Source organism: Jaculus jaculus, chromosome 13 (assembly GCF_020740685.1).
Source record: "Jaculus jaculus isolate mJacJac1 chromosome 13, mJacJac1.mat.Y.cur, whole genome shotgun sequence".
NCBI classification, from domain to species: domain Eukaryota; kingdom Metazoa; phylum Chordata; class Mammalia; order Rodentia; family Dipodidae; genus Jaculus; species Jaculus jaculus.
This window is the reverse complement of record NC_059114.1, coordinates 45,034,529-45,049,740: the sequence shown is the minus strand read 5'-3', so window position 1 is coordinate 45,049,740 and position 15,212 is coordinate 45,034,529. Positions and strand designations below refer to the sequence as shown.

Below are 15,212 nucleotides of genomic sequence, written 5' to 3'. Positions count from 1 at the left end.
TTTTATTACCTTCTTAGTATATTTAAGTGCTCATTTTCTTTCTGTACAATTATGCCATGTGTTTTAAAAAATATTATTTACTTATTTATTTGAAAGAGAGAGAGAAAAAGAGAGATAAGGCAGGGGGAGGGGAGGGGACGTTCCAGGGCCTCCTGCCACTGCAGACGAACTTCAGAGGCATGTGCCCCCTTGTGTATCTGGCTAATGTGGGTCCTGGGGAATTGAATCTGGGTTCTTTGTTTTTGCAGGGAAATGCCTGACCTCTAAGCCGTTCCTCTAGACCTTATGTCATGTTTTTTTTTTTTAATTGTAGATAAGATCCAACCTTGGATCAGATTTTCATGTTTCAGCAATTGCAAGTAAGAACCATGAACTGTACCCTAAGGAAACATTTATTTATTTTTTTCTTTTCACAATTTTTATTAACATTTTCCATGATTATAAAAAATATCTCCTGGTAATACCCTCCCCCCACAATTTCCCCTTTGAAATTCCATTCTCCATCATATTACCTCCTCATCTCAATCATTGTAGTTACATATATACTATACCAACCTATTAAGTACCCTCCTCCCTTCCTTTCTCTTCCCTTTATAACTCCTTTTTAACTTACTGGCCTCTGCTACTGAGTTTTTTCCTTGTCACACAGAAGCCCAAACATCAGTAGCTAGGATCCACATATGTGGGAGAACATGTGGTGCTTGCCTTTCTGGGCCTGGGTTACCTCACTTAGTATAATCCTTTCCAGATCCACCCATTTTCATAACTTCATTTTTCTTTACCGCTGAGTAGAAGTCCATTGTATAAATGTGCCACATCTTCATTATCCACTCATCAGTTGAGGGACATCTAGGCTGGTTCCATTTCCCAGCTATTATAAATTGAGTGGCAATAAACATGGTTGAGCATGTACTTCTAAGGAAATGGGATGAGTCCTTACGATATATGCCTAGGAGTGCTATAGCTGGGTTATATGGTAGATCAATCTTTAGCTGTCTTAGGAACCTCCACACTAATTTCCACAATGGCTTGACCAGATTGCATTACCACCATCAGTGTAGAAGGGTTCTTCTTTTTCCACATCCCCACCAACATTTATGATCATTTGTTTTCATGATGGTAGCCAATCTGACAGGAGTGAGATGGAATCTCAATGCAGTTTTAATGTGCATTTCCCTGATGACTACTGACATAGAACAGTTTTTTAGATGCTTATATGACATTCATATTTCTTCCATCGAGAACTCTCTATTTACTCCATAGCCCATTTTTTGATTGGCTTGTTTGATTCCTTATTATTTAATTTTTTGAGTTCTTTGTATATCCTAGATATTGATCCTGTATCAGATATATAGCTGGTGAAGATTTTTTTCCCATTCTGTAGGTTGCCTCTTTGCTTTTTTCACTGTGTCCTTTGCAGTGCAAAATCTTTGTAATTTCATGAGGTCCCAGTGATTAATCTGTCGTTTTATTGCCTGAGCAATTGGGGCTGTATTCAGAAAGTCTTTGCCAAGACCAATATGTAGAAGGGGTTCCCCTACTTTTTCCTCTAGCAGTTTTAGAGTTTCAGGTCTGATGTTTCAGGTCTTTAATCCATTTGGGCTTAATTTTGTGCATGGAGAGAGAGAAGAATCTATTTTCATGCTTCTACATATATATATCCAGTTTTCCCAACACCATTTGCTGAAGAGGCTGTCTCTTCTCCAATGAGTATTTTTGGCATTTTTATCGAATATCAGGTGGCTATAGCTACTTGGACTTACATCTGGGTCCTCTATTCTGTTCCACTGATCTACATATCTGTTTTTGTGCCAGTACCACGCTGTTTTTGTTACTATGGCTCTGTAGTATAGGTTAAAATCAGGTATGGTGTTACCACCAGCCTTATTTTTGTTGTTCAGTATTATTTTAGATATTCGAGGATTTTTGTGATTCCAAATGAATTTTTGGATTGTTTTTTCAATTTCTTTTTCTTTTTTCTTTTCTTTCTTTTTTTTTTTTTTTGGTGTTTCGAGGTAGGGTCTCTGGTCCAGGCTGACCTGGAATTAACTCTGTAGTCTCAGGGTGGCCTTGAACTCACGGCGATCCTCCTACCTCTGCCTCCCAAGTGCTGGGATTAAAGGCGTGTGCCACCACGCCCGGCTGTTTTTTCTATTTCCATGAAGAATGTCTTTGGAATTTTGATAGGGATTGCAGTAAGTGTGTAGATTGCTTTTGGTAAGATTGCCATTTTCACAATATTGATTCTTCCAATCCAGGAACAAGGGATGTGTCTTCTGCAATTTCTCTCTTGAGTGTTTTAAAGTTCTCATTGTAGAGATTCTTCTTGGTTAGGTTTATTCCAAGGTACTTTTTTAAAATGCAATTGTGAATGGGAGTGATTCTCCGATTTCATCCTCTGTGTGTTTGTTGTTAGCATATATGAAGGCTACTGATTTTGGTGTATTTATTTGTATCCTGCTACATGGCTGTAGGTTTTTATCAGCTCTAACAGTTTGCTAGTAGAGTTTTTAGGGTCCTTTATGTATAGAATCATGTCATCTGCAAATAATAATAACTTGATCTCTTCCTTTCCAATTTGTATCCTTTTTATGTGTGTCTCTTGCCTTATTGCTATGGCTAAGACTTCCAAAACCATATTAAATAAAAGTGGGGACAGTGGACACCCTTGTCATGCTCTTGATTTTAGTGGAAAAGCTTCCATTATTTTCCTATTTAGTAATATGTTGGCTGTAGGCTTGTCATAAATAGCTTTTATTATATTGAGATATGTTCCTTCTATTCCAGTCTCTGTAGGACTTTTATCATGAAGGGATGTTGGATTTTGTCGAATGTTTTCTCTGTGTTTAATGAGATGATCATGTGATTTTTGTCCTTCAGCCCATTTATATAACATATTAATTTATAGATTTGCATATATTGAACCATCCCTGCATCTCTGGGATAAAGCCTACTTGGTCAGGGTGAATGATCTTTCTGATATATTATTTTCTTTTTTTTTTGAGGTAGGGTCTCACTCTGGTCCAGGCTGACCTGGAATTAACTCTGTAGTCTCAGGGTGGCCTTGAACTCATGGCGATCCTCCTACCTCTGCTTCCCAAGTGCTGGGATTAAAGGCGTGCGCCACCATGCCCGGCTCTGATATATTCTTGTATTCTGTTTGCCAATATTTTGTTGAGAATTTTTGCATCTATGTTCATGAGGGAGATTGGTCTGTAATTTTCTTTTTTTGTTCTATCTTTGCCTGGTTTTGGTATCAGGGTGATGCTGGCTTCATAGAAGGAGTTTGGTAGAATTCCTTCTTTTTCTATTTCCTGGAAAAGCTTAAGAAGCAATGGTGTTAGCTGTTCCTTGAAGGTCTGGTAAAATTCAGCAGTGAATCCATCTGGGCCAGGGCTGTGTTTTTAGTTGGGAGATTATTGATAACCGTTTGGATTTCCATGCTTGTTAGAGGTCTATAAGTGATTAATCTCATCTTGATTTAATATAGGTAGGTCATATAAATCAAGGAAATCATATATTTCTTTCAGATTTTCATACTTTGTGGAGTATATGCTTTTATAGCATGTCCCTATGATTCTTTGAATTTCTCTGGAATCTGTTGTGATGTTACCTTTTTCATCTGTGATTTTATTAATTTGTGTCTCTTCTCTCTTTCTTTTGGTCAGATTTGCTAAGGGTTTATCAATCTTGTTTATCCTTACAAAGAACCAACTCTTTGTTTCATTAATTCTTTGGATTTTTTTGTTTCTATTTCATTATTTTCTGCCCTAATATTTATTATTTCTTCCTGTCTACTGATTTTTGGTTTGCCTTGTTCTTTTTCCAAGGCTTTAAGGTGAAGTATTAAGTCATTTACTTGCGACCTTTCTAATTTCTTAATATAGGCACTTATGGCTATAAATTTACCTCTTAGAACTGACTACATTGTGTTCCAGAGATTTTGGTATGTTGTGTTCTCATTATTGTTTGAGTTTATAAATTTTTTGATTTCCTTCTTGATTTTTTCATTGACCCATTCATCATTTAGTAGTGTATAGTTTAGTTTCCGTAATTTTGTGTATTCTCTAAAGCCTTTCTTGCTACTGATTTGTAGTTTAATTCCATTGTGGTCAGATAGAATGCAAGGAATTATTTCAATTTTCCTGAATTTGTTAAGATTTGCTTTGTGTCCTAACATATGCTCTATTTTAGAAAATGTGCCATGTGCTGCTGAAAAGAATGTATATTCTGCAGCATTTGGATGAAATGTCCTGTACATATCTGTTAGGTCCATTCCTTCTATGACCTCATTTAGTCCAGATGCTTCTCTGTTTATTTTTTCCCGGGATGATCTGTCAATTGATGAGAGTGGGGTGTTAAAGTCACCCACCCCCACTGTGTTTGGTGTTATCTGTGAAATTAGTTCTAATAGTGTTTGTTTGAGGAATTTGGGACCCCCCCATGTTAGGTGCATATATGTTTAGGATTGTAATGTCCTCCTGTTGGAGTGTGCCTTTAGTCAATATAAAGTGACCCTCCTTATCTTTCTTGACTAACGTTGGACTGAAGTCTACCTTGTCAGATATTAGGATAGCAACCCCTGCTTGTTTTCTTGGCCCATTTGCTTGAAACACCGTTTTCCAACCTTTAACCCTAAGATAATGTCTGTCCTGTGTAGAAAGGTGAGTTTCTTGGAGACAACAAATTGTAGGATCCTGCTTTTTAACCCAGTCTGCAAACCTATGTCTTTTCGTTTTGGCATTGAGGCCATTGATATTAAGAGATATTATTGAAAGGTGTGTATTTATGTTTGCCTTTTTTTATGTTTGTTTCAGTTCTACCTGTGTTCTCTTGTGTTTCCTAGCGTTTGAGTATTGCTTGTTTTTTCCAGGTTCCTTATATGTGTGCTTTTCCTTTTGTTCAGCATGGAGGATTCTATCAAGTATTTTCTGTAGAGCTGGTTTTGTCTTCAAATACTCCTTTAACCTGCTTTTGTCATGGAACGTCCTTATTTCTCTGTCTATTTGGATAGCTTTGCAGGATAAAGTAACCTTGGTTGACAGTTGTTATCTTTCAGAACTTGGAATATATCACTCCAAGGCCTTCTGGCTTTTAAGTTTGTGTTGAATAATCTGCTGTAATCCTGATGGGCTTGCTTTTGTAGGTAACTTGATTTTTTTCTCTAACTGCTTTCAATATTTTTTCTTTGGTTTGTGTGTTTGGTAGTTTGATTATAATATTGTGAGGAGAGGTTCTTTCCAAGTTTTGTCTGGCTGGGGTTCTAAAGGCTTCCTGCATCTGCATTTGCACCTCTTTCCAAAATTGGGGGAAGTTTTCTTCTATGATTTTGTTGAAGACACCTACTATGCATTTGGAGTGGAATTCTTCTCCTTTTACTATGCCCTGAATTCTTATATTTGATCTTTCCATAGTGTCCCAAATATCTTGAAATTCCCACTCATTATTTTCTGTAAGTTTGCCTTTCTCTTGTGGGGCTGTATTAGATCTGCCACCTGGTCTCCTAGCTTAGATATTGTGTCCTCTCCTTCATCTATTCTACTGGTGAGATTTTCTACAGAGATTTTTTATTTCATTAACTGTGTTATTCATTGCTAGTAATTCTGACTGGTTTTTCTTTATTATTTCTATTTCCTTATTTATGTCTTGTATTGCCTTCTTTATTTCATTAAATTGGTGTCCTGCATCTTCTTTGATTTACTCTTTGATTCCTTTGATTTTCTCTTTGATTCCTTTGATTTGTTCTTTGAATTCTTTGAACATATTTACAATCTTCTTTTGAAATCTTTCTCAGGCATTTCCTCTAACTCATTCTCACTGGTAGTCATTTTTGATGCATTAATACTTTCAGGTGGATTTATATTGTCTTGCTTTTTAGTGTTTCTTGTGTTATAATGTATATATTTTTGCATCTTGGATTAAGTTAGTGCTTGGATTTTCTAGCTAGCTAGGTATTCTTGGTTGTATCAATTGATTTGATGTTATATATCTTCAGGGTAGGAGCTTAAGGTGTTAGGTGTGGCTCTTAAGACTCTCAGAGTATCTACAAAGGTGTTCCTAGGGGTTGAGTTTCCTGCTATGGGAGTATTCATGTAGGCTGAGTGGAATAAAATACAGGTAGATTCTAAAATTTAACTAAACACTGTACACATACAATCAAAACAGTACCGAATATTTATGTAAGAGTAGTTATTATAACAACCAGATCCTCTATCAACAAAGAGGTTAAGATTTCTGGTCTGTTGAGGGTTCCAAGTCAGCTTGTGACCATGTGAGACCCTTCCCTGGTGCAATCCCAGTTACCTTGGATGATTTTGGTCTCAGATAAGTTGTTGGCTGGGTCGCTGGGCTGCTGTTCTGATTCCTGGAGCTAGGCACTGGCTTTTCCTGTGGGGAAAACTGAGCCTGGCCGCTGTGGCCCTGCAGATTGGCACCTCTGCTGCTGGAACTGCCACTGCTGCTGCTGAAGCTGCTGCTGCTGGATCTGTCACCACTGTTGCTACAGCTGCCACTGCTGGGTCTGTCACTGCTACTGCTTAAGCTGCTGCTGCTGGGGCTGCTGCTGCTGCCGCTTAACCTGCTGCTGATGGATCTGCTACTGCTGCCATTGAATCTGCCACTACTGGATTCGCTGCTGCTGGGGCCCCTTTTGCCGGTGCCTGAGCCGCTGATGTTGCTGCGGGACTCTGTTCCTGCTTGAGTCCTGCTGTTGGCTCAAGTTGGCGTGGCTGGTCAGGGACACTGCTCTGTTCTCTGGAGCTGGGCACAGGCAGTGGGGGAGGGGAGTTAGCTGATGCTGCTCTAGTTCTCTTGCTGTTCCACATGTTCTTCTACCTTGTGATCTGCTCCTCCGTTTTTCACTGCCGCTCTCCCTTCATGTTTCTTGAGTTGCAGAGAACTCTGGTGTGAGTGGAAGCTCCCCTCACCTGGCTTTTCCTGCAACTGGAGCTGAGCCTGGAGGCTTTCTCGTGCGCTTCTGATGCTGCAGTCAGTGGACCTGCTGGGGCCCCTTTTGCCGGCCTGTGCGGGCTCTGGATGCTCTGGATCTCTTCTACTTCTCCACTCTCTTTTCAATTTCCTATACACCTCACTTTATAGTAAAAGTGTGTATTTTGCTGAGTTTTTTGGTCTTTTTCCCCATAGGCTGCTTTGGCGTGGTACCTACTCTGCCATCTTAACTGGAAGTCCCTGGGAAACATTTCTTAATTGTTGATTTGGTTATAATTAGAACCTGTGATGAGTAGCACTGGATTTCTGATAGATATTATGTTGTTACAGCAGTTGATAACCATTAGGCATAATACCAGGTCTTGTTAGTTCTTTATTAAGCAATGAGAGCATTCCAACATTCATCCAGTTCTACATTTTACATTGTGTTTTGATCTGATTCCATTGGTCATAATTAAACCTTTGCTCTCCTCTGTAATTGTCTGAATGGAGACTATTTATATTTGGTTGTTTGGCACACCATTTAGTACCCATTACATCAATAAATAGTGACCAGTAAATCCTGGAAGATCATTTCTATACTTAGAAATCTAATCACACCAAAAAGTGTAAATGTGACCCTCACTTTGATTTGTATAAAATAAGACCCTAAATTAGTGTCAATATGAATCATAAGAAAATGTTGATTAATACTGTTTTTTACAATCAGAATTTGTATGTAGTTTATTTGTTTTCTTACATTTGAGAAAATGCTTCCTCACAGATATGCCTTTTCTTCAAATGGTGTTTCAACAGAGAAATTAGGTTGTTTGGGTTTAGTGATAAATTTTGCAATGAGAAAATTTAATCTTTTGAATTTTCTTGATATTGAAAGTTTGGATGTTAAAAATTTCTCCTACCTTAGATGAGAATTTACTTTTTCCTCAATATTCCTTTCATAATACAGAAATCTGGACATGAGGTTGTGCACCTTTTATGTTCCTACATTTTATATTTCTGCACTGTCATTTCCAAGGTTCAGATTGGTGGTTCTGTGAATTGTATGTTCAGTTCAAGCTATATTTTTGTAATTCATATCAGATAAACCTATACTTTTGGAAGAGCTGGCATAAAGGAGCTTCTTTATAGATTCATGATTCTGGATTGAATTGAGTAATGCTACTACAGAAGGATACAATATCAGCTACTAATCAAAATAACAAATTGTGTTCTATGATATCACCACCTTATGTTAAATTTCTTAGCCTTCAGTCTCAACTTTTCTGGATCTCTTGCTCATGATTCTGAATGAACCCAAAACATATATTAATCGCTTGTGTATCCCTAACTTCTCAAAAAATTGAATGTGATAAGAACACATAATAAAAGATTAATAGCTATGGGCTGGAGAGATAGCTTAGCGGTTAAGCGCTTGCCTGTGAAGTCTGAGGACCCTGGTTCGAGACTCGATTCTCCAGGACCCGCGTTAGCCAGATGCACAAGGGGGCGCATGCATCAAGAGTTCGTTTGCAGTGGCTGGAGGCCCTGGCGTGCCCATTCTCTCTCTCTATCTGCCTCTTTCTCTGTCTGTTAATCTCAAATAAATAAATACAAATAAAAAAGATTAATAGCTGTGCATAGCAGTGCATATCTTTAATCAGCACTTGGGAGGCATAGGTAGGAGGATCACTGTGAGTCTGTGGCCAGACCAAGACTACATAGTGAATTCCAGGTCAGCCTGGGCTTGAATGATTCCCGAACACAAACACCCCCCCCCAAAAAAAAGATTAATATCAGAGGCTGAATTACAAATTACATCAATATAGCCACTTTGTTACAAGGAATAAATTTAAAATTTTACAATTATGGAAGTCACAGTACATCCTCAAAAATACTTGCTTCATGATACAGAGTTGTCTTGGGGGAAAATGACATTGGTACCTCCTCTCAGTCTACATCAGTGATCAAGTATTTGAACCCAACCTTAAATGGTGCATGGAATTTAAAAATAAGTGCAAATCCCAAAGTGTTTTAAGGTATCAATCTTGCCACAGCAAATGAACTCTACACACATGCACCACTTTGTAACCTGGCTTTACATAGGTACTGGAAGAATGAAACCAAGGCCATCAGGCTTTGCAAGTCAGTGCTTTAAACACTGATCCATTTCCCTAGTCCTATAGCATAAGTCTTTTTTTTTTGTTTTTTTGTTTTTTTGTTTTTCGAGGTAGGGTCTCACTTAAGCTCAGGGTGACCTGGAATTCTCTATGTAGTCTCAGCGTGGCCTCAAACTCACGGTGATCCTCCTACTGCTTCCTGAGTGCTGATATTAATGGCGTGCACCACCATGCCTGGCTTTAGTATAAGTCTTTTTTTTTTAAATTTTTATTTATTTATTTATTTGAGAGCGACAGACAATGAGAGTAAGACAGATAGAGGAAGAGAGAGAGAATGGGCACGCCAGGGCTTCCAGCCTCTGCAAACGAACTCCAGACGCGTGTGCCCCCTTGTGCATCTGGCTAACGTGGGACCTGGGGAAGCGAGCCTCGAACCGGGGTCCTTAGGCTTCACAGGCAAGCACTTAACCGCTAAGCCATCTCTCCAGCCCAACTTTAGTATAAGTCTTAATTCAAAGTAAAATGTGTTGATAGACACAGCTTTGACAACTGTATCAAAGATTACCCAAGTTTGGAAACAAAACAAAACAAAACAAAACAAAACATAAAAAGACTTGCTTGTAGCATATTGTGAAAATATTAGTCACATATTTTAAATGATAACCAAAGTTCCTTTTATCTATGAGAGATATCATAAAATTATCATAAAATTAAATTTATTCTGATGTAACTAACTTGTTTTCTTAAAGAAAACAATTGAGTAGTAACCATAATGTAGATATTGGAGAGTGACAGTACTCCCTAGAAATAAATTTTTCTGAGGAGTTACATTTGGTTTTGAGCATCCTGAAAGAAAATCTGACCAAATTGTGGTCTGAGAATAATTCTTATTCATGATGCACATATTCTTAAAGTAGCACGCTACACATTTGATATACCATAATCTGCACACATGTGCATGCGCATATACAAGATATTAACATTATAACAATGTTATGAATGTAGGAAGCGAATGACAGAGAGGCTGCTTGTTTGTCAAATCAAAGTTACATGGTGTTAGGAAAGTTCATAAAAATGGAACTGAACAAATGGTTGATTCTGAAGCTGGAGATCTGTTTGCATTCCAGTGATGACTGGCCATCACAAATACCTCACAGACAATTGGAATTAGTGTGTTGAAATTACTGTCACAATAGTTTATTTAATCTTGAAATAACACTAGAGATAAGTGAGTTCAGTATTAGAAACTGAAGGAATCGGCATTTCCCATATGATAGTTACAAGAAAATACCAGAATACTTAGTAGTATGTAAATATTAAGTTCATTTTTAAAATTGAATTTTACCTACTGATAATCATGTCATTAAAAAGGGAGTTATGTCAATGTGGCTTTATGTTAAAGAAAAACGTGTGCATGGATCCTCAGCAAACACAACTATAGACCGAAGAGCTGTGATATGAAGCTTTGAGAATCCATAGAGATAAGGATCTCGGAAAATAGAAAAAAAGAGATAGGAATGAATGAAAAGTTCAACTCATAGAAGTATATACAGTTAGCCACTGGATGTCGCTGTCGTCCACAAAATATGTCGCTTAGGAACAAAGAATCAATCCCTTGATTCTCAAGTACTAGGAAGAAGCTATATCCGGAGATTTCTGCCATTTCTTTAAAAAAAATGAAACCAGGAAACCGAATAGGAAATAAATGGCATAACGATGGATCTGTAAAACAAGATAGAGGTGCAGTGGCGACCTTCAGGTTGGCAGGGCCTGGATCCTGGGGTCTGCTGCTCTCCTGTCTGCTGCTCGCCGCCTGGGGGACAGGGAGCGGCCAGCTCCACTACTCGGTTCCCGAGGAGGCCAAACACGGCACCTTCGTGGGCCGCATCGCGCAGGACCTGGGGCTGGAGCTGGCGGAGCTGGTGCCGCGCCTGTTCCGGGTGGCGTCCAAGGAGCGCGGGGACCTTCTGGAGGTGAATGTGCAGAATGGCATTTTGTTTGTGAATTCTCGGATCGACCGCGAGGAGCTGTGCGGGCGGAGCGCGGAGTGTGGTATCCACCTGGAGGTGATCGTGGACAGGCCGCTGCAGGTTTTCCACGTGGAGGTGGAGGTGAGGGACATTAACGACAACCCGCCGGTGTTCTCTGTAACAGAACAAAAGATTTTAGTACCCGAATCTAGACTGCTTGACTCTCGGTTTCCACTAGAAGGAGCATGTGATGCAGATGTTGGGGAGAACTCAATGCTTACTTACAAACTTAGTTCAAATGAGTTTTTCGTTCTTGATGTTATAAGCAAAAAAGACAAAAGTAAATCTCCTGTGCTTGTTCTGCGAAAACTGCTAGATCGAGAAGAAAATCCTCGGCTAAATTTGTTACTAACTGCAACGGATGGAGGAAAACCTGAATTTACTGGATCAGTTTCTCTGTTGATCCTGGTGTTGGATGCTAACGATAATGCTCCTGTATTTGACAGACCCGTTTATGAAGTGAAGATGTATGAAAATCAAGTGAACCAAACGTTAGTAATTTGGCTTAATGCTTCAGACACAGATGAAGGAATAAACAGGGAACTGGAGTATTCATTTAGCTCTTTGGTCCCTCCAGTCATAAGAAGGAAATTTCTAATAAATGAAAAGACTGGAGAAGTAAAAGTAAATGACAACATTGATTTTGAAGAAAGCAACAACTATGAAATTCACGTAGATGTTACAGATAAAGGAAATCCACCCATGGCAGGTCACTGCACTGTTCTAGTGGAAATCCTGGATGAGAATGATAATTCACCAGAGATCATTGTTACGTCTTTGTCTCTCTCCGTGAAAGAAGATGCTCAGGTGGGCACCGTCATCGCCCTGATCAGCGTGTCTGACCGCGACTCTGGAGGGAACGGGCAGGTGACCTGCTCCCTGACGCCCCACGTCCCCTTCAGGCTGGTGTCCACCTTCAAGAACTACTACTCGCTGGTGCTGGACAGCGCCTTGGACCGCGAGACCACCCCCGGCTACGAGGTGGTGGTGACCGCCAGGGACGGAGGCGCGCCGGCGCTGTGGGCCACGGCCAGCGTGTCGGTGGAGGTGGCGGACGTGAACGACAACGCTCCCGCTTTCGCGCAGGCCGAGCACACGGTGTTCGTGAAGGAGAACAACCCGCCGGGCGCGCACATCTTCACGGTGTCGGCCACGGACGCGGACGCGCAGGAGAACGCGCGCGTGACCTACTCGCTGGTGGAGCGGCGCGTGGGCGAGCGCGCGCTGTCGAGCTACGTGTCCGTGCACGCGCAGAGCGGCCGGGTGCACGCGCTGCAGCCCCTGGACCACGAGGAGCTGGAGCTGCTGCGCTTCCAGGTGAGCGCGCGCGACGCGGGCGAGCCCGCCCTGGACGGGCAGGTGACGCTGCAGGTGTTCGTGCTGGACGACAACGACAACGCGCCCGCGCTGCTGGGGCCCGAGGCGGGGGTGCAGGCTGCGGGCGTGAGCCAGCTGCTGTGGCGCTCAGTGGGCGCGGGCCACGTGGTGACGAAGGTGCGCGCGGTGGACGCTGACTCTGGCTACAACGCGTGGCTGTCCTACGAGCTGCAGCCGGAGGCGGGCGGCGCGCGCAGCCCGTTCCGCGTGGGGCTGTACACGGGCGAGATCAGCACCACGCGCGCCCTGGACGAGGCGGACGCGCCGCGACAGCGCCTGCTGGTGCTGGTGAAGGACCACGGCGAGCCCGCGCTGACGGCCACCGCCACCGTGCTGCTGTCCCTGGTGGACAGTGGTCAGGCGCCCAAGGCGCCGTCGCGCTCGCGGGCCTTGGTGGACGCCGCCGGCCCGGAGGCGTCGCTGCTGGACGTGAACGTGTACCTGATCGTGGCCATCTGCGCGGTGTCCAGCCTGCTGGTGCTCACGCTGCTGCTGTACGTGGCGCTGCGGTGCTCGGCGGCGTCGCCCACGGAGGGCGCGTGCGGGCCTGGCAAGCCGGTGCTGGTGTGCTCCAGCGCGGTGGGCAGCTGGTCGTACTCGCAGCAGAGGAGGCACAGGGTGTGCTCTGGGGAGGGCCCACCTAAGGCGGACCTCATGGCCTTCAGTCCCAGTCTTCCTCCATGTCCAGTGGCAGGCCTTGGAATGGAAAGTCAGTCTATTGCAGGGGACGAGTCTGACAAGGTGGGTTATTACTCTTTATTTTCACACTTTACTTCGTGGAAAATATTTTCTACATCTTGTGTTATACAATATATATTCTAGAATACTCTTTTCTTCTGATTATATGTCCAAATTTTCTAGTAATTCTTTGTAATGTAATGTATTTGATAAGGTCATTTTATGTTGTCTGTCCTTAATGTGTATAGTTTTTAAATTTTTTTAAACGTGTATACTTTTTGTTTGTACTTCAAAATTTAATATAATTTTATTTTTAACACATTTTTTCAGTAGAACTATTGTACTTAGGGTACACAGAGGCTAAGTTATTTTCTTGCCCACTCATATTACAAATGTTTGTAAGATTAGTGTTTAAAGTCTTTTTTAATTTATCTTTTCCTTCGGCAGGCATAATTAAATTGACAAAAATCTGAAGTGATCATTTTCTTTTCCTCAACGAGAATGTGATATATATATATTTTTATTTTTTAAATTTTTATTTGCATTTTCCATGATTATAAAAAAAATCCCATGGTAATTCCCTCCCTCCTCACCCCCCACACTTGCCCCTTTGAAATTCCATTCTCCATCACATTACCACCCCATCACGTGATTTTTTTTGTTATTGCTTCTTATGTATAGATTACATAGTATACAAAAACTGAAATGGGGGCTGGAGAGACGGCTTAGCAGTTAAGGCACTTGCTTGCAAAGCCTAAGGACCTTGGTGGATTCTCTAGGTCCCATGTAAGGCAGATACACATGGCAGCACATGCATCTGGAGTTTGTTTGCAGTGGCTAGAGACCCTGGTATGCCTGTTCTCTCTCTCTCTTTCATAAGTAAATAAAAATGAATTTAAAATACTGAAATGGAGTAGTAGATATTCAATATTCAGTTCTTACACTTGTCTCTTAGTAATGCTGTAAGTTAGGCTGGCAAATTAGCAGAAAAGAATTCTTGTTGTATGTATTAATTGAAACATTTTAAGGTTTCATTTTTTACTTCAGAGTATTGGTCCTGGTGCTAGTGTACATTATTAACTTTCTAAAAGAATATGTTTCTTATTTGTTTACATGCTATCCAATAATCTTTCACAATCACTACATTTATCAGTATTGTTTTTTGCTTATATTCCACTATTAGCTTACTGACTCTGAGGAACATATTTTGAGGATCATATTTGAAACTAGAAACATTTGGGCTATAGGGATGGCTTAGCCTGCAAAGCCAAATGACCCAGGTTTGATTCCCCTGAACCCATGTTAGCCAGATGCAAAATGGTGGTGCATGCACTGGCTGGAGACCCTGGCATGCCCATTCTCTCTCTCTCCCTCTTTCTGTCAAATAAATACCTATATTAAAAATTACATATATAAAATTAAAAAAAGAAAATATAATACATTTGAAAATCATTTAAAAGTTTTCATTTATACCTCTTTCTCCATATGTGTGTGTGTCTGTGTGTGTAGGAGCATGTCAGGGTCTTTTGAAACTGCAAACGAATGCTCATACACCTATATGCGGATAGCTGGTGAATTGTACTGGGGCCTGCAGGCTTTGCAAGGAAGCTTCTGTAACCAGTAGGCATCCTCCCAGCCCTTTTGAAAATCATCTTTAAAACCTTATTTTTCCCCAGTACATCTTTTTGTAAGTAAATGTGGCATTTAAAGCCTGGAACTAGGCCCTGGCCTAGGATTAGTTTAATGGAAAAATTGCTGATCACTTTGACTGTGCCATATGTGTTTTTTTCTCTTTCTTTTCCCCAGCGACTGTGTAGATCTTGGTGTTTTGCTTTTGATACATGAGTGTATAATTAAAGCCTATTTGAATATCAAAAAATAAAACCTTATTTTTCTTTTGATACTAGAGCTCAAACTCAAGCATTGTGCATGTTAGGAAAGCATCCTATGAAAATAAATTTTAACTTTAAGAAGACTGAAGGGTTCACTTTAGTCCAAATTAAAATTAAAACCAGGAAGGAAAAATTGAATTATATTCTTAAAATATTTTCTAGCCGGGCGTGTGGTGGCACATGCCTTTAAT

At 40.9% G+C, this 15,212-nt stretch overlaps 3 protein-coding genes across 11 annotated transcripts in view; all 3 read left to right on the top strand.

The window, feature by feature from the left end:
* LOC101615472 (protocadherin alpha-C2) overlaps positions 1 to 15,212 on the top strand; it is a 313,953-nt gene that overhangs the window by 75,418 nt on the left and 223,323 nt on the right. Inside the window, exon 1 of one of the 9 annotated variants that reach the window (XM_045132059.1) lies at positions 10,651 to 13,192. The exons of 6 other annotated variants lie outside the window; for them this stretch is intronic. In XM_045132059.1, the coding sequence (XP_044987994.1) occupies positions 10,721 to 13,192 (2,472 nt within the window). In that variant the 5' untranslated portion in view covers positions 10,651 to 10,720. Of the gene's footprint in view, positions 1 to 10,650; positions 13,193 to 15,212 lie in introns of those variants that run through there. 2 more of the 9 variants (XM_045132058.1, XM_045132060.1) reach the window with 2 other exon arrangements.
* Positions 1 to 15,212, top strand: part of LOC123454033 (protocadherin alpha-8-like) — a 210,716-nt gene that overhangs the window by 10,067 nt on the left and 185,437 nt on the right.
* Positions 1 to 15,212, top strand: part of LOC101596839 (protocadherin alpha-5) — a 239,654-nt gene that overhangs the window by 39,006 nt on the left and 185,436 nt on the right.